The 26,547-nt window shown below is 48.0% G+C and overlaps 1 protein-coding gene across 1 annotated transcript; it reads left to right on the top strand.

Annotated features, from left to right (window-relative positions):
• Window positions 1-1,155: 1,155 nt before the first annotated feature.
• LOC102225600 (inhibin beta A chain-like) lies at window positions 1,156-12,722 on the top strand. Its single transcript, XM_023325911.1, has 3 exons — window positions 1,156-1,294; window positions 1,569-2,224; window positions 11,498-12,722. The coding sequence occupies exons 2-3, from the start codon at window positions 1,729-1,731 to the stop codon at window positions 12,283-12,285; spliced, it is 1,284 nt and encodes a 427-aa protein (XP_023181679.1). The 5' UTR covers window positions 1,156-1,294; window positions 1,569-1,728; the 3' UTR covers window positions 12,286-12,722.
• Window positions 12,723-26,547: the final 13,825 nt, after the last annotated feature.

Below are 26,547 nucleotides of genomic sequence, written 5' to 3'. Positions count from 1 at the left end.
CGCCAACAGGAAACCCGGCAACGCCAACAGGAAACCAGGAAACCCAGCAACGCCAACAGGAAACCCGGCAACGCCAACAGGAAACCCGGCAACGCCAACAGGAAACCAGGAAACCCGGCAACGCCAACAGGAAACCCGGCAACGCCAACAGGAAACCCGGCAACGCCAACAGGAAACCAGGAAACCTGGCAACGCCAACAGGAAACCAGGAAACTGGCAACGCCAACAGGAAACCAGGAAACCCGGCAACGCCAACAGGAAACCAGGAAACCCGGCAACGGCAACATCACGGACAAACACTGAGTCTCATCTCTGATCGATTTATAAAACGTTTCAGTTTAATCACACGAAAACCAGAATCCAACAGCAGAAATGAGGAAAATGTTTCATGTTGCATTAAAATCCTTTGAGGCTCTAAGATTCATGAAGATCTGAGGAAATGAGAGCAGCTGATGTGATGACATCACATGTGAAGGTCCGGTTCATGTTCTGGACCTTCACACCAGCTGTGAAACACAGCCGACATTTAACTGGACTTGATCTGTCCATTGAGGTTAAACTCCTAACTTAGCTGAAGGTTTTATTATTTTTATTTTATTATTACAGCAGAAAATCTTCAGACGTTTCAACCAGAACAACTTGGAAAGTTTTTGATTTCCTGCTTCGTTGATCTGCCGTCTCCTTCCTGTGACGATGTTTTTGTTCAACCGTCTCACGATGGGCCGCAGCAGCCAGGTCGGTTCTGCTCCGGCCGTTTGGGTCGGAGAACGAAGGACTGATCCTGGTCATCCAGAACCATCAGAGGTTTATGGTTCAAAGTTTTCATCACCCAGAGGACAAACCGTCCCAAGAGCCCGACGGCTCCGTCTGCAGCGGCGATGACATCACATCCAGGAGGGTTCTGGACCGGCTCGCCGATCCGTTACCTTCTCGCCCCGAGACGAGACGATGACGGCGCCGACCGGAGCCGAGAGCCACCAGACCAAACACCGACTGCCTGATAGACGCGCGGCAGATGGAGGGAAGAGTCACGGTTTCTAACCCTCGCTCACTCGGCGGGCGCGTGCGGGGAAGAGCGCGGTGCGTCACCGGCGAGCGGGAGGAGGAGAGAGAGGGAGGAGGAGAGAGAGGAGGAGAGAGGAGGAGGAGAGAGAGGGAGGAGGCAGCTGTACTTATGGCAGGAGGCGCCGAGAGCCGCAGCAGACAGAGACCGGCCCACTCCGCTAAAATCATTCAACTGGTGAGCGAGAGAGCGCACTCCAGTCTGACGGAGCGAGAGAGGGAGGGAGCAGAGGTAAAGAGAGAGAGGAACTCCCTTCATCTGGGATAACTTAGTCCTCTCTAACACACACACACACACACACACTCTGCAGAGATTCACCCCGGGAACAGCCTCCGTCCTTCATCCATTCATCTCCTGAGTTTCTCCTCTTCTTGTTTTCTTATTTCTTCTTCTCTTTCTTTCTTTCTTTCTTGACGCCTCCACATTTTGCAGCCATCTGTCCCTGACAAAAAGGAGGATTACTCATTTTCTCCCTTGCCGTTGTGTTTTCTCTCCTTCGTTGCAGTTTTTCCCTGGTTGGCAGGTGAACCGAGAGCTGAGCTCAACTTTCAGCTCCAAACTTCTGAGCGAAGAGACAAAGAACCCAGGAACTCTTTCCTCTGGACTCAATTTTATTCGACTTCTGGACTTTTTGGACTCTGTCCGTCCCTCCGGTTGGTGGCAACATGTCTGTGTTACCGTTCCTCGGCTGGGTCCTTCTGGTTCTGGTTCTGGTCCAGGGCGGTGGAGCGGACCTGCCCTCCGGGCCGCTGTCCCTGACGCTCCAGTCGCCGCCGGACGCCGCCGGCGCCCACTGCCCGTCCTGCGCCCTGGCCCGGATGAGGCGCGGCGACGGGCCGGACGGCGACTCGCCGGCGTACGCGGAGGAGAAGGCGGCGCAGCAGGACGTGGTGGAGGCGGTGAAGAGGCACATCCTCAACATGCTCCACCTGCAGGCCCGGCCCAACATCACCCGGCCCGTGCCGCGCGCCGCACTCCTCAACGCCCTGCGCAAGCTACACGTGGGGCGAGTGGCCGAGGACGGCAGCGTGCAGATCGAGGGAGAGGAGGAGGCGCGAGGAAGAGGAGGCAAGGGGGGAGGAGCGGCGGCGGCCGGAGCGCGGGCGGGAGACGGCGGCGACGCGCCGGAGACGACGGAGATCATCACCTTCGCCGAGGCTGGTGAGTCTGGCAGACGGCCGTCACTCAGAGGGAGAGTGTGTGTGTGTGTGTGTGTGTGTGTGTGTGTGTGTGTGTGTGCGTGCGTGTGTGTGTGTGTGTGTGTGTGTGTGTGTGTGTGTGTGTGTGTGTGTGTGTGTGTGTGTGTGTGTGTGTGTGTGTGTGTGTGTGTGAGTAAACACTGCAGCGGCGTCGGGTCCACCTGATCTCGCAGCCGCCGGGTTCTGATCTGTTTGTTTTCCTGACAGACGGTGCAGTGGGGAGGGGGGGGGGGGGTGTGGGGGGGTCAGGTGTTAGACGGCTTCGTCACCTTTAACCTGCAGACCAGCTGCAGGGCACGCTTCGCCCATTTTAACACCTTTAAATCCGGGTCAGTGACGGGTCACAGCACCAGGACTCCTGAGGGTTCCTGAAGGTGATCCGGGTTGAGATCCGATTCTGAAGGTCCAGTTGGGTTGTTTAAGCAGACGGAGCCGAGTTTACCTGCTGCGGCGGCTCACCTGTCAGCGGCGGCGCCGTGTGGGCGGGACTCTGGGTCTGCTGCAGCAGTTTGGGTTTCTGTAGGCGAGAGTCTGGAGCAACAGATGGAAAAGAGTTTTATGGAGCGGAGCGGAGCGGATCAGATCGGATCGGGTCGGATCGGATCGGTCGGAGCAGCTTCACCGAGACAGAAACGGGCTGAAGCTGCTCTGATCTCACGCCGCCTCGCCATCCTCCCTGAAATTCCGTCTGGATCAGAACCAATCAGAACTTCACTGAGCCGCTTCCTGCAGCCCATCAGATCTGATTAAACCCAGAGTTTCGTCTCACAGGCAGTGTTTCTGGTTCCCAGCCGGTCGCTCATTCTGGTTCTGGTTCTGTTGGACGTTTCCTTCCTGTTAGCAGGAAGTTGTTTCTCTCCACTGTCACCGGGTTCTTGCTGCACCAAAATCCAGATCTTCCTTGAATGTCTGTTCTTCTCCAGTCGTTGCATCAAAACCCGACCCAGTTGACTGAACCGGACCGGATCAAACGGTTCTGGAGATGAACTGGATCCGTTTGCCAAAGAAAACATCACTGATCTAAATTAACATGTAAATAAACTAATTAATATTTTATGTTGAAACTTATTTCAAAGAAGAACTAAACCCTGCATCTTGTCTGTCAGGCTCTGATCCAGCAGTCTGAAGGTTTCAGTCGTTCAGTCCAGCTTTGGACCCGGTCTGGCTCGGTTCTGATTGGATTCTGTGGGTTTGTTCTCTGGTCGGTTTGGAGCTGCAGGCGCCGTTTACGGCTCTTTTCTCAGCCAGTAAACTGAAGATCATCGGGGCGTTAAACGGCCCCAGAAAGTTCCTCTCCGTCAGCAGAATCTGGGAGGTTCTGGTGCTACCAGAACCCGGGCGACGGTACCGGCCCGGTCCTCTGGCTCGGGTTTATTGGGCTTTTATCTGGGGGTTGTCATGTGAACGCCTGGCTGAGCGTTTGAGGAGGAATTTAACACGTTTCATGTTGCTGCCGCTGCAGAGCTGCAGAGTTGTGGGACGCAGCTAAAAACACTTGTGGTTAGCCAGAGCGCGCTTTACAGTCAACATCTTGAAGCAATTTTCCCATCCAACGTAAGAAGAGGCACATTGCAGATGAAGTATTTACATTTGTGTCGAGTTGAGAATGATTCGATCACAAAGCAGCTTCAACGTTTTTCCCTCATGAAAGGTTCTGGGTCTGGTTTCCAAACAAACTACAGCAACCGACTCGTCATTTAACGGCGTTTCTCTGGGAGCAGATTCCCTTTTAATGGCCCAGTTTAGACTGGAGGGGTTGGAGCTAATGAGCCATCAGCTCAGACTCTTTGAAGCTTTGACTCACGATTCTTCATTCTGACCTGGAAAATGTTTTCTGCCACATCAAGAAGATTCAGAAATGCTCACAAAATAAAAATACAAAATCGAATCATAAAATAATGATCTGCTTAAAGCTGAAGGTTCAGCCACGTGTTGAACAACGTTTCACTTCACTCAGTCTAACTCCAGATGAATTATGACTGAGATGATCTAATCCCAGATTAAACATTAATTAAGCAGGAAGCAGGTAAATAACACCGACCAGCAGGGGGCGCCTCTGAGCTGCTCTGACTGGATCAGGAGCCAAAAAGTGGATCGTTGAATCAGCTGAACGGACCGGTCCGGTTGGTCGGAACCACTGGGGAAGACAATAAAGGAAAATATTAGAGGATGTAGAAAAGTTGAATTAAACGTCATTTTTCTGATTATTTATGAAGAGATTAAATATAGAACCGCAGAAACTAGATGATTATAAAAGTTAACGGAACAAATAATATTAAAAAGTTTATAACAAAACACCAGGAGCCTCATGCATAACAGAGAGCGACCTTTCACAATAAGACTTGGCGTACGGAAAAATGTAGAAAAGTGCGGCACAAAATAATCTTATGCATAAATCCATGTGCAGCAGGAGGCCGCGCAGCTTTCCTTTATTAATCCTGGTTTACAGGAAGCTGATCAGCTGCTGCTCCGCCTGTCTGTCGCCTCCATAAACATCTTCATGTAAATCAGTATAAATACCAGGAAGTCTGCCGCCAGGTGGAGCAGTAACCATGGCAACGTCATTGTTTGTAGCAGAATAAATATTTATAATAATAATAATGATATATATTTTTAAAAGGTGCTTTCAGGGAACATAATGTAACCTCACAATAATAAAATAATACATTTTAAAGAAAGAAAAAAATCCAAATAATAAAAACTATAAAATAAAGAGATTCTGTAAATGCCTGTTAGAACATCAAAGCGTTCAGCCGAGATTTAAAGACTCAGAGTCACTGAGAGGAAAATGGACGTTTATTATGAATTTACAGAGTCCAGATGATTTCTGGCTCCACTGGAGGACGGCTGCAGCTGGACCGGTACCGGTACCGGTACCTGCTTTAAGTTCTGCTCAGAGCTCCAGGATGATCAGTCTGGATGAATCTAAACGATAAGAAACCATCAGATCAATCTGATCTCTGATCAATGGCTCCATGTTCTCCATCAGAGCCAAAGCTCCTCAGGTAGCAGCTCACCTTGGTGCAGCTACTGATATACCTGGGATTGTCTCCACACCTGATCACCTGATCAATAATCAAACTGTCTGGAGTTAATCTGCTGATCCAACCAGGTTTCATTTTTACTGAGAATAAATGACCCATAGATTCATTCAGACGAAGCGTTACATTATGAGACACAAACTGAGGAAAATTATTATTTACATTCTAGTGAAGTTTTATTTTCTTTATTTTGTGTGTGTGTGTGTGTGTGTTAGCTTATTGTCTGAGGATAAATGTGGTTCAGTTTCATCATTTAAACACTAAAATATTAAAATCATGAAAATCATCAGGTTTGATGCTTCCTGGTCTAAATAACTGGATCAGATTTCAGTGGATTTAGTGAGTTTTGACATTTTATAGTTTATTATTGTTCATAGTTAAAGTTTTTGTTACTGCTGAACATTTTCACACCAGTGAAAAAGTTTGCGTATATTTTATGCAAACTTTAACGCAAAGTAAATTTTTATACATGTTGACTTGTGCGTCAAATATGGCGCCGCACATTTAATGCGCAGGTTTTATGCATGAGGCCCCATCTTCTAAATATAAACATGTAAATCCAAACTGGCCACTAGGTGTCAGTGTTTGTGTCACGGCGTTGAGCGATAGCTTTGTGAGCTAACACTAGCTTAGCTACCTGGCAGCAGCAGCTGTTCCTTTAGCCCCGCCCACTTTCCTTACCACTGGGTTGAGAAGGAGCATCTGTCTCCGTAGAAGATCTCTGATGGAAACCAGCGGCCCAGTAAAGTCTCCTAGCCTGCAGAGCGCCTCCATTAAATGCTTAAGGCCCTGCAGCCTCCTGGGAAAGAAGCGGTGCATTCAGGGAGCGCAGTAATTATTTTGGGCCGTGGAGATGGCGGGAACGGGAGCGCAGGGATGACTGGGTTCTTGGTGGAGACCAAGTGTCAACCTCTGTTTAGCAGCTCGGGGACAATGTCCATCTGTCCCCTGTTTTTTCCTGTCCTCTGTTTAGAGTCCGTCCCTGTTTATCTTCTCCCCGTCCCTCACCACACACAGAGGACAATTAGGCTAATTGAACTTAATTGAACACATCATTAGCGACATTCCTGGAAGCACTTTCATCCGCCTGCTCCGCGCGCTCACCCCGGCCTTCCCTCGCTGCCCGGCCGCAGAATAAACCCGCCTTTGTTGGGTCTATTCTGGCAGCGCCGCCACCAGCTCGGGGTCACTTCACTGACCTCTGACGGCCACGGGGAGCCGCAGGCCGCCGCCGACTGGACGACACGAACATCTGTCTGGTGCGGTTCTGCTGCTATAACCTTGTTTGGTTCTGGTTCTGTTTATTCTGTGTTCTGTCATGTTTTCTCTCATAGTTCTGGTTCTCCTCCCCACCGCGGCACCGCTCTGCGTGGCGTGTTTACAGGCCTCTCCGCGGTGCGTTCAGGGGCCTGTTTACAGTTGTGTCCGTGTTGCGTTCAGGACGTGTTTACAGTTGTGTCCGTGGTGCGTTCAGGACGTGTTTACAGTTGTGTCCGTGGTGCGTTCAGGACGTGTTTACGGTAGTTTCCATGGTGCGTTCAGGGGCCTGTTTACAGTTGTGTCCGTGGTGCGTTCAGGGGCCTGTTTACAGTTGTGTCCGTGGTGCGTTCAGGGCGTGTTTACGGTAGTTTCCGTGGTGCGTTCAGGGCCTGTTTACAGTTGTGTCCGTGGTGCGTTCAGGGCGTGTTTACGGTAGTTTCCGTGGTGCGTTCAGGGCGTGTTTACGATAGTTTCCGTGGTGCGTTCAGGGCGTGTTTACGGTGGTTTCCGTGGTGCGTTCAGGGCGTGTTTACGGTAGTTTCCGTGGTGCGTTCAGGGCGTGTTTACGGTAGTTTCCGTGCAGTCGGAGCCGCAGCGGTTGGAGTTTTGGGTCGGGCCGTCCGTCCATCATCTCAATTGGCTCGGCTTTGATGTGTGACAGAGATGCTCTGTGTGGACAGATGAGTCACTCCGTAGTAAACAGCTGCAGATTGGGAGAAGACCCGCTGACACGGAACATGACTCGATTCATCCACTGCTGAAAGTAGATCCTGCACTGAAAAACAAAATCTATGTACAATTTTCAGTCTGGTTTCTAGTGTAAATATCTCAGTTCACTTCAAAATAAGACAAAACTAACTTTAGATTTAGGAACCTGCTTTAAGTCAATCATTTTTGAATATTGATCAAAAGTTCTAGTTCCACTGGGAGATTATTTCACTTCCACTACAGAAAAATGTTTCGCTAAGAATGAAATAATCAGCAGAACCAAATATCAACTTTAAGGAATTATTGAGTTAAAACTTAAAGAAGCTTTTAACTTGGTAAGATTGAATATTTTTCAATAAAAACCAAAGTTCAGGAGTTTAAAGTGATGAAGAGAACCGGTTGGGTTGGTCAGTAACTGGTTCCTGTTCTCCAGGTTTTGGGTCCAGTTACAGACCCAACCTTCACGTCTCTGTGGACTTTAGAAACGTTCCATCAGGGTCCGGAGACGATCCGGAGTTTCTCAACCAGGAATCGATTTTTTCCTCTTCGCTTCGTCTTCCTGGTTCTGAAATCTGCAACGCTTTGCCCCGAGGTCTTGGACCAGAACCAAAAACCCGGGAAGATAGACACGGAGTCCAAAAGAACTTTGTCTTGATAAAAATGTCCAGAACTTCCTGCCGGTTCTATTTCTGCTCCAACAGAACCATCAGCTGGTTCTGCAGAACTTTCAGCGACCCTCAGCTGTTCCTCTCTATCCTCTGCAGGAGGTTCTGGTTCTGGTTCTGCAGACGGGGAGCCGTTGGCAGGAAGTGTTTCCTTCCTGCTGTGGAAGATGTGGAGGTTCTGTTCTCTGGTTCTGTTCTGAATCGGTTCCTCCTGCAGGTCCGACTGGAACTCTTTATTTCCCGGGCTGACTGTGGGAACCAGGCTGGCGCTGGAAGAGGTTCTGACCCCGCTCAGACCGCTCCGGTCCAAAGCGTTGTGTCAGAACGGGGAAGCGCAGTTTGGACCGGCTCCCTGCCGTCTGAAGCCGGATCCGGCTGCTGGAACCGATTTACGGCTCGGTTTTATTTGCCGCTAACAGCCGGCGCTGTTCACACCCAGCGGCCCGCTAGTCCGCACATGGAACCGATTCCAGAACCGCCAGTAAAAACAGATCCCGCTGGTTTCAAACCGGGCCGAACTGGCACCCAGCAGAACCAGCAGGTTCTTATGTTCTGGAGGGGACCATGTTGGTGTCTCCAGGTGGACCTGGTCAGGAACCAGAACTTTGGTCTGGGTTTGTGGATCTGCAGAACATATCTGGACAGGATTCTGAGACAGAACCGCTCTGGTTCTGGTTCTGGTCGTGCTGAATCTGGACATCTGGACATCACCATTTAATGTTCTGATCCTCAGTTCTGCTCCACAAAGTAAACAGATTTTCTGTGAATTAGTTGATAAAAAGGTTTTAAACTAGTTTTAGTTTTTACTGAGTCAAAGTTTAATAAACTGAATTAATTTAACTGAACTGGAAAAACTTTGTTGGTAACAAAGTTATGAACTGGGAATTAGTTCTGGTTAAAGTCAAGTTAGCATGATGCTAATGATGGTTTGGGAAAACATTGGTTAGACACAAATACAGGTACTATACAGTTACTATTTACTATAGTAACTTCATAGTAACTCTACAGTTACTATAGTACTATTTACTATAGTAACTCTATAGTAACAGTTCATACAGTTACTATAGAGTTACTATAGTACATAGTATTATAGTAAATAGTACTATAGTAACTGTATAGTAACTGTACAGTTACTATAGTAACTCTATAGTAACTTCATAGTAACTCTACAGTTACTATACAGTTACTATAGTACTATTTACTATAATACTATGTACTATAGTAACTCTATAGTAACTGTATAGTAGCTGTAGAGTTACTATGAAGTTACTATAGTACTATAGTAAATAGTACTATAGTAACTGTATAGTAACTGTATAGTAACTGTACAGTTACTATAGAGTTACTATAGTAAATAGTATTATAGTAAATAGTACTATAGTAACTGTATAGTAACTATAGTAACAGTTCGTACAGCTACTATGAAGAACTGAAGTCGATATAAAATCCTCATTTGGACAGAAGATGCTGTGAAGACTGAAGCGGATTCATAAAAAACATCAGCAGCTGATGGAGGTCTGAGGTGACCTTTGACCTTTATAGTGATTGACTTTAATGTTTAATGAAGGAACCAGAACATCTTAGCATTGGGTCATCAGGCGTTGCTCCACCAGCTGCTAGCTGAAGCTAACTGGTTTCATGTTGACTGAATCAGTGAAATTATAAAAATGTTGCGTTTGGTGGTCTAAAAACAATCAGAAATCTGAGTTATTTGATGGTTTGGTGGGTTTAGGTTTTGGAGTTTATTCCAGGCTCCTGGGGTCCAACTTTGTGTCAGAACTTCAGATTTTTATGTTTGTTTTGGTCGTAAATGTTCTCACAACGAGCCGCGGATCATTTTAACGACTCGACAGGAACCATCCACAGAATCTGCATCTGGAGAGGCTTCAAAATTCCCCACAGTGACGGACAATTATGGGATGCATTCTGCAGATTGTTTTCATTAAAGCCGGAGCAGAAGTTCATGAGAAAAAATGAAAAATGTTCAGATCGGCTCTTCTGCCAAGCTGCGTCGGGTTTTCATCTATTAGTCAGTCAGATGGATTTTTATCTGCTTCTCACTTCAGAGACAAACTTCTTGGTTCTTCCAGCAGAAGAAAATCCAGCTGGAGTTCAGAACCGGTTCTGGTACAGTAAGACGAGCTGCAGCTGACGGAACCAGAACATCTGCATGAAACCTGATCTCTGGGTTTTCTCTCGATTAAAATACGGTGAAATTGATCCAGTTTGCTCTAAAGTGGGCGGAGCTTAACGAAGGTTCAGATTATTCCTGTTGGGTTTCAACTCCTCCTGTACCTGGTTGATGAGCGGTTCTGTTGGACCGCTCCGTCTGGTTCTGGTATCCTGAACTGACCCGTCTGTGTCGGTTCTTGTTCCTTCCACTGGTTCTGAAAGATGGATCGGACCAAACTGAGCTTCTTCTGCAGGACCGTAAAGTGACCCAAACCTGCAGCCAAGTAGAAGAAGAGGCAGTGTTTGGAACCAGAACCGGCCGGTTCTGTGGCCCGGTCCAGTCCAGCCGGTCCTCAGAAAGGATGAATGAACAGAACTCTTTACTTTCTGTCTCCTGGAGGTGATGATGATCTAAGTGAGATAATCGCCTCCAAACGTCTCTTAAGATGCTCTAATGGACTCAGTGAAGCCGCCTCCTCACACACACACACACACACACACTTGTCGCCCATTCACACCGTCTAACTGAGCATCGCTGCTGCTGACATTCATAAACTCTGAAGTCGTGACTCGGCTCTGCGTTGCCCACGAGGCAGAGCATGCTGGGAGTCGCGCTGCCGGCCTGCAGGCTGCCAGGAAACATAAAGCTGCACCACATGTGAGCAACCAGAGGAAGAACCGCCGTAAAACCCACAGAGTGGAAACCACAAGCAGCTTCATCGACCCAGACCAGAGCCGGGGGCGTTTGGAGAGCAAAGGTCCAGGAAGCCTGGTTCTGCTGCTGTAAGCAGGTACCAGGTGACTGTAGGGAGGAACAGCAGCAGAACGCAGAACCGATTCCTGAACGTAGAACTTTCTAGGAGGAATTCGTGTTTTCGTCCTAGTTAAAGTCCTCAGGAGGGTTTCACGCCGACGAAGCGACACGCTGCAGGTTTTCCACCATGTTGGTTCTGGAGGTCCGGAGCCGTCTCACCATCAGAACCAGCAGCAGGATGAGACCACACAGGTTCTGGTGGGAACCATTAGCTGCTATAAAAACCTCCAACTGCAGAAGCTCCAACCGCTGCTGCTGAGTCTGTGTGTGTGTGTGCGTGTGTGTGTGTGTGTGTGTGTGTGTGTGTGTGTGTGTGTGCGTGTGTGTGTGTGTGTGGCTCACACTCTGATCTCTGAGGTGACGTTGTGTGTGTTTGTTGTCATGGCAACCAGTAGTTTGGGATGAAAACTCAGATTTCTCTTCACCGTTTCTCCTCTTTCCAAGGTGATGACGGTTTAAAGAACTTCACCTCCCATGAGTCTCTGGTTGTTGATCAGGAAGTCTCTGGTCTGACCTGTCAGCCAATCAGAGAGCAGAGCAGGTGACCTAACGCTGTCCTCTCCCTGTGTCTCCAGGTGAGTCCCAGGGCGTGGTGGACTTCGTCCTGTCCAAGGATGGAGGCGACATGTCCCTGGTGGAGCAGGCCAACGTCTGGCTCTTCCTCCGCTTGGCCAAAACCAACCGCAGCCGAGCCAAAGTCACCATCCGCCTGTTCCAGCAGCGCGGACGCGCCGCCACGCCGCAGGACGAGGTCCTGCTGGCCGAGAAGACGGTGGACACGCGGCGCAGCGGCTGGCACACCTTCCCGGTGTCCGCGGCGGTGCAGGCGCTGCTGGAGAGCCGGCGGAGCAGCGCGCTGAGCCTGCGGGTTTCCTGCCCGCTGTGCGGCGACTCCGGCGCCACGCTCGTCCTGGTCTCCGGCGGCAACCAGAGGGAGCAGTCCCACCGGCCCTTCCTCATGGCCGTGGTGCGGCAGGGCGACGGAGGCGACGCTCGGCGGCGCAGGAAGCGCGGCCTGGAGTGCGACGGGAAGGTGAGGGTCTGCTGCAAGAGGCAGTTCTACGTCAACTTCAAGGACATCGGCTGGAGCGACTGGATCATCGCGCCGTCCGGTTACCACGCCAACTACTGCGAGGGCGAGTGCCCGTCCCACGTGGCGAGCATCGCGGGCTCCACGCTGTCCTTCCACTCCACCGTCATCAGCCACTACCGCATGCGGGGCTACACCCCCTTCCAGAACCTGCGGTCGTGCTGCGTGCCCACCCGGCTACGCGCCATGTCCATGCTCTACTACAACGAGGAGCAGAAGATCATCAAGAAGGACATCAAGGACATGATCGTGGAGGAGTGCGGCTGCTCGTAAACGCTCGGACCCGAACGGGACGGACCGAACTGGACCGGAGGGGACGGAGGAGGCGGCAGCGCCGTCGCTCTCTGGGATGGAAACTCGTCTCCAGACTCGCCGAGTCAAACTCAGCCAGAGTCTCGATGGCACTTTCTGAAAAACCAGGAAAAAAGACAAAAAATGAATATCTAATATATTTTTGTTACAAACGGAGGGAGCGAGGCGTATTTATGTGGCGTTCAGGAACCGCTGCAGCAGTGGGACTTCAGAGAGACGAGGCCTGAAAAACTGAAAGATCTCAAACTATGCAACTTGTTTCCTGTCCTGCATCTGTTTCTACCTGCAGGAGGAGCGGAGACACCGTTACCATGTCCAAGTGTACGAGTGGAGAGTGTGTGTGTGTGTGTGTGTGAGACAGAGAGGATGTGTGTGTGTGTGTGTGTGTGTGTGTGTGTGTGTGTGAGACAGAGAGGATGTGTGTGTGTGTGTGTGTGTGTGTGTGTGTGTGTGTGTGTGAGACAGAGAGGATGTGTGTGTGTGTGTGTGTGTGTGTGTGTGTGTGTGAGACAGAGAGGATGTGTGTGTGTGTGTGTGTGTGTGTGAGACAGAGAGGATGTGTGTGTGTGTGTGTGTGTGTGCGCGTGTGTGTGTGTGTGAGACAGAGAGGATGTGTGTGTGTGTGTGCGTGTGTGTGAGACAGAGAGGATGTGTGTGTGTGTGTGTGTGTGTGTGTGTGTGTGTGTGTGTGTGTGTGTGTTGAGAGATACTTGAACAAAACAAGTTGGCTCGGCTGCTGGAACCAAACACTTCTTTACGTTACCATGGTAACCATGTTGATGTTATTATTAATATTATTGTTAGTAAGTATATTAATAATATTAATGTTATTCTTGTTAATAATATTTTGTGTTATTATTTCAGTTTTTCATGTTTAAGAAGCGTTACAAACGTTGTGTTATTTTTTGCACTATAGCGACTTGACTTCAGGTCAGAGGTCAACAGGTCACATGTCACGGTTCAAGGCTTCTGATTGGTCCCCGCTGCGTTGGGAGTTTTAACCTCAGAACCAGTGAAACGCGACGTTAATTCAAACGATTCCCCTGGAGATCAAAATAAATCATGTTTGGTTTTTAATAAAACATTTTTAGTTCTTAGAGTTTAAATGTTTGAACTCGGAGGGAGAAACCTTCTGGTTGTGGTTCTTATGGGTCCCTCTGGTTTAATGACCTGCTGGGAAGAAAACATCCGTTTGGTTTCACTTTAGAGACTCCAGCCTACAGAACGACGAACCGGGTCGGTTCTCTGCAGAGTTCTTTAACGGTATCGGATCAGATCCATAAAAACAAACCTGACAGGGTGAAAGTTCCCTACAGGACGTCTGATTGGTTCTTTGTCTCCTCTGAATGTTAAAAATATAATATTTATTCATGTTTGCATATTGATGCTCACTTAAACGTTACTTTTGATCATCTGAAGGCACTTTATGAGAAACTGAACTGATTCTGGTTCCAGAACCAAATCAGTTCAGTTCATCAGACCCAAAGTGAATCATCATCAGATCCATAAGGTTCAGTCTAATCCTGATTATCATAATTTAATGGGAATTATTAAAGTATTTGTCTGAGTCATGAAGGAGGAGGTCTGAGATGTTTATGATTATGCAGGTTATTTATGGCTCCATGTTTCTCATGAATTTTCTGAATGAAGAGACTTCCTGTCTGCAGCTGTGAGCATTTAGACCCAAAGCAGAAAATGGTTTTGGTCTGTCGTAAATTAAACCCAGAGCAGAAAACGGATGAAATCTTCCTGTTCGAACACCAAAGAGTCCGTCTGACCTTCGGATTCATCGTTGATCAATTTAAACCTTCAGAAATCAGAAAACTGTTCAGACGTGTGAAAAAGGTCAGAACTGATGTTGATCCATGTCTTTCATTTCAAACTCATTTAGTTTCTGGAAGCTATTAAGTTTTGACAGATCATGTTCGTAAACTCTATTTCCCACAATGCTCTTCACCGTCACTGGTTCCACACTGAGGAGCAGCTCAGAGCTGAAGGTTTAAATAAATCCCTGGTTTCATGTTTCAGTTCCTCCTTGTTTATGGACTCAAATTAAATATCAGTGCTAAAAAAGCAAAAGCTAATAGAACATGGCTGTATGTGTTTAGATGCTGTTTTTATATAAAAATAAGAATAATATAAATACTGACACTGAACAAAAGTGGACAAAGAATAAAAAGTATATTTTTTATTCTGTATATATGGAAGCCAGACTCAGTATGTTGCTTTGCTTTGTTGTAAATGAAATGTGCTTGTGGCATTTTTTATTCTTATTTATTTTACTGTATTCTTTGTTCTTTTGTTTAGGCTTCACTATTAAAGTCTGAAGGATGTACACAAAGGAAGCAGGCTGCTGTTTTCTGTCCTCACACACACACACACACACACACACACACACACACACACACACACAGGTCCCTGCCGTGTTTATCGCTGGGTTTCCCGGCGTTTGCAGCAGAGTGAAGGTTTCTCTGTCACACACGTTTCAAAACGTGACGCTGTGACGGTTCAGGATCTCTGGAGCGGCTCCAGCCGGGGCTTCGCTCCCTCAGCAGCTTCATTAAAGGCCTGATAGTTTGAGAGAGAGTTCAAAGGTCGGCTGAAGCTCCTCCGCTCTGCTCTGTTTAACTTCAGAGCTGCTGGAGGCTCGGCAGCACTGAGGGAAGTCAGAACGTAAATAATCACATACAAGCTGGAAGATTTACACTCTGGAATCCAGCAGGAGATAAAACTGAGCTCTCAGAGGAACGGCTGAGCCACGCTGCAGCACAGCGGCATTATGCTGCAGCAGCACAGCATAATGCTGCAGCAGCACAGCATAATGCTGCAGCAGCAATCTTCTCTCATACTTTAAACACACCAGAGTCACTCCGACTGACTAACCGTCTGATATTCGACATCCAGATCTTTGTTCACAGTCTCAGAAATCATCAACGACATCAGAGCTGAAACTGTTGCTGCCCATCAACCTGGGAGGGGTCAAAGGTCATCTCCTAACCAGCTGAAGTTCACCTTCCTCCAGACATCAGAACGTGAAGCTCAGAGGAATCTCAGCAGAGCAAAGGCTTCTGGGACGACGTCCTCTGGACAGGATGGAGGACGCTTCGCCATCACTCAGTGACCTTTGACCTCTTCTGCATATCTAAAGGTTCTAGAGTCGGATGCGCTGAAGGCCGGACCGAACCGGGTCAGCAGCAGAACCTGGACTGGCGGACAGAGAGACGGTTCTGCTGGTTTCAGAACCAAACGAGCGTCTGAACAGACCGGCTCTTTTCTGTTGTGTTCCTCAGTGGAAACATCGTAATGAGATTTCAAACTTCTGTTTTCCACGCCGTCCCTGAATGAGTCAGAGCTGCAGCGGAGCCAGCCTGGAAAGCTCCAGCTGGATCCCAGGAAACCCCAGCGAACGGCAGCCAGAGCCGTCAGCCTGCTGCCGCATGAGGTCATGATCTGTGAGGGGAAACGGGAATAAAACTGTTTTCTTTCTGATGACGGTAAGGAAAGTGGGGGCTGCTGTTGTGGGAACAAGCTCTTCATCAGGTCGGTGATTAAACTTCAGCCTGGGTTTGCAGGCGAGTTCAGCCGGTAGCCGTAATGATGGGACCGAACTGGGATGACTGGGATTAAACCGTCCTGCCCCAACAAAACCACATCAAGCCAGGACAGACCTACAGACTGCTGGGAGGCTCCCAACATAAAACCTTCACCTTCACTGGTTACTCAACGGGCTTTTATTCTGAAGAGTCGAGGCAGGCGGTTCACCTGAAACAAGGGGCAGGTCCAAGGTGGGAAAGCAGTGAGGTCAAGATGAAACATGGCGTCCGTCACGACGGCCATTTTGGCCTCCATCATGGCTGGCAGTGGTGGGAACGCTTTCGCTAAGCCGCTAGTAGCTGAGATGTTTCTCATTTAGCGCTTTAGCATGTTTGCTAGCTTTGAAAACTTTAACATTTTGTAGTTGTTATTTTGCGTTAGCATAGCTAGCTCTTAGCTAGCGGTGTGCGCCTGATTGCTGTATGATCAGCAGCCACATGTTGGCGCCGTTCCCTCGTTTCTGATGCTTGTTCTCCTTCTGGTGGAGAAACGGTTCCTGTTCTCCACTTTTGTCTTCAGAAGCTTTTAAACTTTAAAACTCTTCTTACTCACAGAGAGGATTCCTGCGGCTAGAATCAGCTGTAAAGTGTTTTTCAGTTTCTCCTCCAGACACGTGACGCAGCAGCCGGTTTACAGCAAACATCTCATCCATTATGTTTAATTAAAGCCATTCAGCTGCAGGAGATAATCTCTGGCCAGTTAAACCAGCAGCAGGTCAGAGTGTTTTCTGTCGTTAACGAGCTCGTTTTGTCTCCTATAAAACCTGCTGCTCATTAACCGTAGAGGTAGCTACTGCAAACATGAGGGGCGCTGAGAGGAGTGGGTGGAGACGATCCGATGTGGCTCTGCTAATGAAAGCACTTCGGGTAATTTAACACGGATGTTTTTCTTGACAAATTACAGACATGGACGATTTGCGCAGGAATAAAATCACTGAGGCCAATTATCACAAATGACAGCGCTTTGCTGTGAGGGTTAGCTTACAGTACGCAGGGTGTGACGGCTCAGCCATTTCCCCTGCAGCATCAGAGGCTGCTGGGAAAGTCCGGCAGGTGGGAACGCCGACCCGGGAAGTTTGGACAAACATTTTAGGCTCAACTGGTTCCCAGTGCCGCTCCAGTCCGAGACAAAGGTCTGAACTGTCAAAGTTTCATCAGAATCGGTTCTGAACCCAACAACGTTTCAGACAGAGCAGCATCCCACAGGGCACAGGGAATGACCTCTGACCTTTAACCTCTAACCAGAACCGGGCTGGTGGATAAAAGCAGCTTCAGTGGCTGAAACCGGCTGGTTCTGGTCCAGTTCTGGTCCAGTTCTGAACAACCCGTCTTAGCTTCGACCAGTACCCCTGAGGAGTGCAGGCGCTGGCGCAGCCTCCAGGCACCAGGTGGCAGCAGAGCGTAGTTCAGCCCGGTGAGTCGATTCCTCAGGCGAGACGGAGACGTTTGAGGAAGCGGAAAAAGAAACCAGGAAGTGTGATAAACTTGGTATCTTGGTGTGAATCACAGGGACGTTATGAACTCAAACATGACGAAGCAGCTTCAGCTTTATGACCAACGTTTGGTTTAAATATGAAACCTGAAGCTGCCAGCAGAAAAACCAGGAAAAACGGCGAAGCTGACGCGATCCGTCGGTTTCCTGTAAACGTTTTGACCTTTTCGTCTCTTCTGATGTAAATTATAAACACAAATGTAGCAGAAAAATGTCGAGTTATAAAACCTTCTAGGAAATGAATAAGCACCAATGTTTAGTTCACGAAGTTTGTTTAGTCTAAAAACTCGCTGCAGTGACTCGTTCCAGTTCTTCTGTGTGGAGAATCAGAGCAGTCTGGATTAAACATGGCGGACTGAACATGAGCAATACGTCTTATTGATCTGTATTGATCAGCTGATCGATGTTCGTACAGAAACACCATCAGTATTTAAATTCAGGTCGTTGTTCCGGTTCAGGAACAGAACCCGTTATGTTTCATCAGACGCTGATCTCTGCAGACGTGAAGCTGAGCCCGGTGTTCCCACTGAGTCCCACCATCAGAACCAGCGAAGAACCAGTCCTGCGTGCTGCAGCGGCGGCGCTGCAGTCAGGAAGCCTCGGTTTCCACCGCCGGAGCAGGAATGTCTGCAGGACCCGCTTCTCCTCAGCAGTTTAATCGCTGAATAAAATGTAAATGAGGCCCGACCCGTTTCTTCCAGCCCACAGAAGCCGTCTCAGGTCAGCAGGCCTGGTTTGAGGTCGGCGGTTTGGCTGTGAAGCTACCCAGCATGCAGCTGGTTTAGGGGCTGCCATTGCAACGCGCTGCGTGTCTAAACGCTCGTCTGATGCATTAATGAGGTCTCAGCTGGGAGTTCTTATCTGCTGCTGGGCTCAGACTGGTTTCCACATCAGTGGACCCGGACCACAAACCGCCTGCTGGTTTTCCCTGGAAGCGTTCGCCACCAGCGCCGCGTCTCCATCCAGCCGCTAATCATTCACCAGCAGGCAACACCAGGGCACAGCGCTAACACACTGGTTCCAAACCAGTAAGGCCCACCAGCACGCCAGCTCTGCACTCAGAGGCAGTCGAGAACGGGTCCGGATGGTTCTGGTTCTGGATAAATGGACCCGGAACCACCAGAGCATCTGCAGTCAGAGGCTAAGCCTCGTCACCATGGAAACAAGGATTCATTGACCTTTCAACCCGACGGTGACACAAGGTCTGGGTTGAACCCGACCCGTCATGACAGCACACCCTCCCTAGGGGGCGCCGCCTGCTGAGACTCACCGCAGAAAAGGTTTCATCTGTGGTTAGCATGACGGAGCGCCACCACCAGGCTGGAAAAGGGAATTACTGATATAATGAAATATTAACATACTGAAATATTAAGATAATAAAATATTAAGATAATTATGAACTGAGGAACGAAAAGCATCTGATGGAGTTTTACTTTCATTTCAGTTTTACAGATAAAATAACATTTTTATGATCAAATTATCATCAGTAGCTGAACTTTGAAACGATTGTTTCCATTTCTAACAAACTGATGATAGTTTTTCCTGTAATCACGACTCGTTTCTGCCAATACTGCATCTTTAATATGATTATGTGATGACTTTATAATTATTTCTTCCAAGTCTGGCCCAAAACGCCACAGCAGGTCAGCAGAGTTTAAATCTGTTTTGTGTCACTAAAGGTTTCAGTAAATTAATGGAATCATCCAGAGGGTTAGGGTATCCCAACCAGGTTCTGGGTTCAGATCCCAACCAGGTTCTGGGTTCAGATACCATCCAGGTTCTGGGTTCAGATCCCAACCAGGTTCTGGGTTCAGATCCCAACCAACCAGGTTCTGGGTTCCAGGTTCTGTCCCAAAACATGGGTCAGATCATCATCTTAGACCAGTGGTTCTTAACCTGGGTTTGATCGAACCCCAGGGGTTCGGTGAGTCGGTCTCAGGGGTTCGGCGGACCCTCCGCCACGGAGGTCAAGACACATCCGACTCATTATGTAAATTCGTGATGACACGCCCGCTTGGCCATCACTTGATGCAGATGATCACGTTACATTAATTGGCCAATCAGCGCTGCGGGGACTTTAGTGTGCTCAGTAGTCGCCATGTGACTGTCGTAGTCGTATGTTGTATGGTTTCTTTCTTAATATTTTAATCCATACTATGTCGAGCAAAAAAAGAAAGTGGTTGGACGAATATGTACAACATGGATTCACATGTAACACAGAACGTGATGGGAGTCAGCGTCCTATGTCAAGCAATGCCAAGTTGAGCAACTCTAGTCTCACACCGGCAAAACTGAAGGAAGACTTCTTGAAGCTGCATGGAGATGGGGAACACAAGAACACAACGCTCGCTGAATTCAAGGTGAGAAGAGCCAGATTCCATGAATCTGCCTGCTCTTGGATTTGTACCCATGAACAAACCGATCCTCAGCGCATCGGACGAAGTTGCTCACCTGATCGCAAAGCAGGGCAAGCCGCACACCATCGGAGAAACACTCATAAAACCAGCGGCGTTAAAGATGGCGGATCTGATAAACATATTCCTATGTCTTGAATTTGGAAAAAAATCATATTTGATTTCTCACTACAGAAGGGTTCGGTGAATGTGCATAAGAAACTGGTGGGTCTGGTACCTCAAACAAGGTTAAGAACCACTGGCTTAAAAACTGTTTTAATAGAAATAAACTGATTCAGTTTCCAAGTTTCTCGTTGATTTTCCAGCCAACCTGTGAAATTAAAATATTCTGATTATCTGATAAAAACATTCGGGGCGTGCCATGGTGGCGTAGCGGTTAGCGCGACCCGTATTTGGAGGCCTTGAGTCCTCGACGGGTTCGACTCCCGGAGCCGACGACATCTGCTGCATGTCTTCCCCCCTCTCCTTCCCCGTTTCCTGTCAGCCTGCTGTTATATAAGGGGCACTAGAGCCACAAAATACCCTGGAGGGGTAAAAAAAAAAAAAACATTGGCAGCTTCTCCAATCCTCTGTTGTCATGACGACAAATTTAAGCATCAATATGAACCGTCCAAGTTTAACCGGACCGATCAGGTTCTGGTCCGACCCGAACCGATCAGGCGAATGTTTTGTTCTGCATCTAAACCAGAACCGGGTCAGCATCAGGTCCAGTTTAAACCTGCATTGATCTCTGATGTGACTCTTCAAAATAAAGGAGGTTCTTCAAATATAAAAATTAAAGCTTTTATTTCATAGATTCTGATTTTAAGATGAAACTGAATAAATTTCCCTCATCAGGTTTCATCATTAATCTCCAGCTGCTTGAAATCCCGTTTAATAAAATCTGATCAGCAGAGCAGAACATCAGATCTGACTCCAGTTCAATCTGATTATAGAATATTAATAAAGAACATGCAGGAACACCAACACACACACACACACACACACACCTGGAGACCAATGAACCACATAAATCTCAAAGATTTCCTTCTCCAGATCAAAACATTAAAGTTTAATAATTTTTCCTGAGTTTATTTCTGATCATATGGAGTAATTTCTCCTCAGCATCGCCAACACACAGTGGGTGGAAACCGATAAAAATCTGTTTTTAAAGTTTATTTATTAATCTCTAAATTAATTTGGTGTTCGGTGGATTAAAGATAGTAATATTTAAATCCATAACCTCTTTAGATTTTGGTGTTTGTGTTGATGCTGTTTCAGTGAAATGATCAGATTTAGTTTGTGTCTCCAGAGGTTTTGGTCGCTGCTCTGATCCGTCTCATGTTTATCTACTTCCTGCTGCAGCGTTCTGCTTCCTGCTCTCAGGCTGGATCAGATGAAGTCGTCCTCCAGACTCCTTCACTAATAAAAATCCAAGTTTTCACACTCAAACAGCCTCAGATGCTCCGAGGTGATAAAGAGCCACGATTGGACAATGTGGAGCGGTCCTCACAGAGGTACAAGTCTCCATGCGGTTGGTGTGTGTGTGTTAGCTGCAGTGTGTGTGTGTGTGTGTCGTCTGTTTAATTTCCTGGCCTGATATCGCTTTACGCCGCCAAGTCGTCACAATAGGATTAGAGAAGTTTAATAAAGCAGATTTTCAGTGTGAGGAAATGAGTCCTGAGAGTTAAACACCAGCAGCTGATACACACACACTGCTAACACACACACACCCCTAACACACACACTGCAGCTAACACACACACACCCCTAACACACACACACACTGCTAACACACACACTGCAGCTAACACACACACACTGCAGCTAACACACACACTGCAGCTAACACACACACACTGCTAACACACACCTTGGCTAACAGACTTTAGCTAGCAGACTTTAGCTAACACACCTTGGCTAACAGACTTTAGCTAACACACCTTGGCTAACAGACTTTAGCTAACAGACTTTAGCTAACACACCTTGGCTAACAGACTTTAGCTAACACACCTTGGCTAACACACCTTGGCTAACAGACTTTAGCTAACAGACTTTAGCTAACACACCTTGGCTAACAGACTTTAGCTAACAGACTTTAGCTAACAGACTTTAGCTAATAGACTTTAGCTAACACACCTTGGCTAACAGACTTTAGCTAACACACCTTGGCTAACAGACTTTAGCTAACAGACTTTAGCTAACACACCTTGGCTAACAGACTTTAGCTAACAGACTTTAGCTAACACACCTTGGCTAACAGACTTTAGCTAACAGACTTTAGCTAACACCTGGTGTCTCTCCGCCACAGTTCCTTTATATTTGTGTCTCCAGGAATGAATTTCGTTGCTCCTCCGTTTCCAAACTTTAATCCGTTTCTTCCTCAGTGACGGATTCCTCGTTGCTGATTGGCCGTTCAGCTCATGTTGTCAGAGGAAACGTCTCTCTGGATATCGACTCACCAGCTGCAACAGCGTCTACTGCCGGGCTTTGGCTCAATCTAAGCATTTTGGATCAGAACCGTCTGAGTGGGACGGCGGTTGGACCTCCCCATCATGTCTCTGCTTCAACCAGAATCCTGATCCTGATGATTTCTGCTGACGGTCCCATCGGGTCGAACCCGTCCACAGGCTAACCCATGAGAGGTTGGCACCATCACCTGTCTGACTGGTTTATAGCCCGTCCAGAACCATCCAGAACCTCAACGCTGGTTCTGAAAGGTCAGCAGTCACCGACATCAAGAGTCTGACTCCACCGCAGGAAACAAACCAGAACCAGAGGGTCTGGACCCAACGCTGACACGGTACTCTGGGAAGCAGCAGCTGACCGAACAGCTACTGCAGTAAACTGGAGTTCGTTCATGATGTGACCTGAGATCTGTCCTAGACTTTAACTAGGCCAGAACCATGTTGGACCAGAGGTTCTGTTACCGTGGATGTGTGCTGATGGGACCAGCAGCTCAGCCTGACGCCGATCGGCTCCATGTGATCAGAGAAAACGACCAGAGCAGGACGAACGTCTCCGTCACTGCATCCCAAATCTGTCCAGGTGAGAAACTTTTCCACCTGGACCAACTTCCACTGATGAGGATGCATTAAACTGGTTTCCAGTTAGCTTGTAGCGTTAGCCGTCCAAACAATAATTCAGCCTTCTGGTTGAACTGGGATGACTGGGAGGTGAGATCTATAGTTTAACAGATCTATTATTGGTGATCATTCGTCCTGATGGAAAAACGACTTTCTGATAAATAATCAATGATGGGAACAGAATCGTTTCCTGACCGCAGGGAGAGGCAAACAGCAAACTAAAAGTTTTATCTCTGCAGGAACATTTAAGACGACTTGAACTCCCAGGTTCTCCATCTGAGCAGCATTAGGATGAGAGGGTCAAAGGTCAAATGGTCAGAACAAAAAACAGACGACAGCAGCAGCAACTTTCTGTAAACACACCACATTTAAAAAAAACAACTATGTGAACTCACATTTTAAACGTTTCAACCCGAATCCAGGTAGTTTGGTTCGGTTGCTGAGGTGTGAACACTAACTGACCTCTGACCTCTGGTCCTCCAAACCGCAGTCTGGGTTCAGTGTGAATGTGAACGCCAAGGGAACCAGAGACCACTCCAAACACAGGAAGTGGACTACAGCGCAGGGCATTCTGGGTAAAAACAACCAAAGCTAACATGTTAGCCTAGTGTTAGCATCAGAAATGGCTCCTGGTCTTCAGCCAAAGACTAAAGAGAAAAATCTGACGCCTCCATCTTGTTTCCATCTGGTGAAACAGGAAGTTGCTCTCAGCGTCTTCAGAGGTTTTTGTGTCGTTTCCTTCAGTGGTTCTTGGTGCAGCGCCCCCACAGGCCAGGAGGGGAACAGGTTGGTTTGGGTCAGAACCACAGCAGCTGGAGGTGGAGCAGATGGTGGAGTTCTGGTTCCAGTAGAACTGGGTCGACCGAACCATCGGGGGGGAAACAGATTTAGTGGCGTCAGGTTATTCCAAATGTAGAAATAAAAGTTAAAAATGTTGTTTTCCCATCGGTTCTGGTTGGACTTTGTGGCTTTAATTAAAGCTGCTGCCAGGCTGATTCCAGCTGTGAGGTGAAGTTGGTCTAACGTTTGTCTGAGTGGCAGCATGAACTCTGTGACCTTCGGTACCTGCAGGCGTCTCTGGCCCAATCAGAGCCGCCGGTGACTCACCTTCATTACTGCTGCGGGCGGTAATGATGGCTGCAGAGCCCGGACAGCGGCGCGAGGCACAGTTATCACCACGGCGATGAGACAGGAAGTCAGGCGGCGTTGTTTGACAGAGACCTGAAATAACAAGGTGTGTGTGCACAGATTCCGACACACACGCAGGAAAACTGACGTCAAACGAGTTTAATGAGCTTCTATGGTGGCGGATGAGTTGAGCTGGAGTCACAGGGTTCATGCATTCATCTCTTCACTCCTTCATCTCTGAACTGGTTTCATTTCCTGCTGCTCTGAGTCTTCAGCTCATTAATGACGTGTTTTTATTAACGGCTGTGATCTGGATCCCGTCAGGCTTCCTGTTCCTCAATACCAAATAATAGGAAGTCATTCAGCGAGTCGGCCGTGAAGATGAAGGAGCCGCTGCAGGACGAAGGCGTGACGGCGCGTTCCTCTGAAGCGACGCGCCGTCACGCCTTCGCTCAGAGCCGGAGGAAAACCTGATGAAACGCCAGAGGAAGCTCAGATTGACGCTCGGCATCCTTCAAACCGACCAAGTTCAGTCAGAACCAGAAAGTTCCCAACCCTGAACCCAACAGCTGCTATAACCAGGACTCTCCGGGAGGAGCGGCCTTTGACTAGGCCACTCTGAAACGTGTTTTGTCTTTCCATTCAGTTCTGCTGTAGATCTTTGTCCAGCTGAATGAACCAAGCGTCACTCAGCCTCTGGTTGGACCTTCTTCTTCTACGTCTGTTTAATGGCGGCTGGTAATCCGTACTGGATCATTGCTGCCTCCTGCTGGTGAGGAGTGAGAATCAAACTAAACCTCCAGATGTCTGTTAAAAATCTGAACTGGGAGTTTTTACTTCCTGAATCTCTCAGGTAGACCAGGTATGCTTGGCTCTGATTGGCTGAGAGCCAATAAACCAAACCAAAGATCAGCTGATCGGAACAAACCAATCACTGGATCCGGACTGGATTCACTGGACTGGATTCACTGGACTGGTTGACTGGGTCATGATGATGAAATTAAACTAATCGCTGCTCAGCATCACCAGGTTTGATCAGGTTCTTTCATTGATCAGCTGCTGCTCATTCCACCATTTCATTATTAACGATTATTAATGTGACGCTCAGCTGTGATTGGCTGCTTGTTTATCTGGAGAAACGACCAACATGAAACATGGAAGCAGAGCTGCTTCCTGCCCGTCTGTCCTCCAACTTCCTGTTTCGCTCTGAGGACGGCTGAAGCGGCTCCATGAGGCTGAAGATGATCTGGGAATAACTGGGAGAAACTTTCCGATTCTTCCTGGTGGCTAAAAAACTCACCGGCTTCCTTCAACTTTTAAAGAATCTAATGTACAGGAAGTGTTTCACAGTAAAGCTGTTTGGGATTCCCATAATATTTAGCAAGAAGCAGAAAACGTAATTTAGTTTGTTTCAGGATGCAGTTTGAATCCAAATCATCAGCAGAGAGAAAAATGTTTCTGGGTTTTCCTCAAAGCGAAACGGCGATTCACCCGAGAGAAAACCTTCAAAAACGCCACGAGGAGGAGCAGAGCGCAGCGCAGCGCAGGCGTGTGTGTGTTAGCAATGTGTGTGTGTGTGTTTTCCGGTTCCTTACGTTGACATTTAAAGCGAAGGCCTCGGCTGAAACGTTGGTCCAGAAACCAGGGAAATGTTCTCAGAATGAATTGAGCCTGCAGACGGTCAGACGGCTCCGAACCAGAACCTCTACGGTCCAGACAAACAGAGCCAGGACAGAATTGGAACCAGAATAGAACCTGAACACAACCTGAACTAGAACTGGAACAGAACCTAAGCCGTAATCAGAACCATGTCGGCCCAGTTCCTTACAGACGATGCGTTCTGAGGCCAGCATGGCGCCGATGTGAGACCAACCGGTTCTGGTCTCCGGTGGTTACGGAGCGTTAGCGGGTTCTACAGAAATCAACACGTTAGTTTGCATGTTGATATTTTCCTTCAGTGTTTGAATCCATTAGCTGCTGTTAGCATCTGCTGCTGTTAGCATCTGCTGCTAACAGCACGAGACTCCCGGTCCTTCTGGGTTTTCATCTAGTGGAGATGAAAACATTCAGTCTGGTTTTATTCCCAGAATCGAGTTCAGAGGAAACGGAGGAAAATATCAGCCAAGTCAAAATGGAGAAATATTTTCTCATCTCCCTCCAGGTCAGTCTGGGTTTTCTCCCATTCACTTGGATCAGCGAACAGAAGTTAAAATGTAAAACCTCAACCTGCCTCCAGGATGTTCTGGATGTCCCGGGTTCAAACCTTCTGGAGAACAAGCAGCTGGTTTAACCAGGATGGAGAAGAAGTTTGGCTTCCTTCTCTGTTTCCTCTCAGCTTATTGAATCTCTGCTGGGAGCAACTAAAGCCCAGAACCACTAGCAGAACCACAGCTGGTCTGCAGCTTGTCGTTTGTTTCCTGCTGTGAGGCCAGTAGAAAGTTCCCCTGGTCCATCATCAGGCCCAGAGCGTGTTCTGTCTGATTTCTGTCGGTAAGTTGAACCAAGCAGCTGCTTTCATCATCATCATCATC

This window comes from Xiphophorus maculatus, chromosome 21, assembly GCF_002775205.1.
Source record: "Xiphophorus maculatus strain JP 163 A chromosome 21, X_maculatus-5.0-male, whole genome shotgun sequence".
Taxonomy (NCBI): domain Eukaryota; kingdom Metazoa; phylum Chordata; class Actinopteri; order Cyprinodontiformes; family Poeciliidae; genus Xiphophorus; species Xiphophorus maculatus.
This window is presented reverse-complemented; position numbering and strand designations above follow the sequence as displayed.

Bases quoted from the DNA above. Each gene is read 5' to 3' on its own strand.
- LOC102225600 (XM_023325911.1), top strand. From the start codon at position 1,729: ATGTCTGTGTTACCGTTCCTCGGCTGGGTCCTTCTGGTTCTGGTTCTG. The intron at 2,225-11,497 runs GTGAGTCTGGCA...CTGTGTCTCCAG, and splicing joins CATCACCTTCGCCGAGGCTG to GTGAGTCCCAGGGCGTGGTG.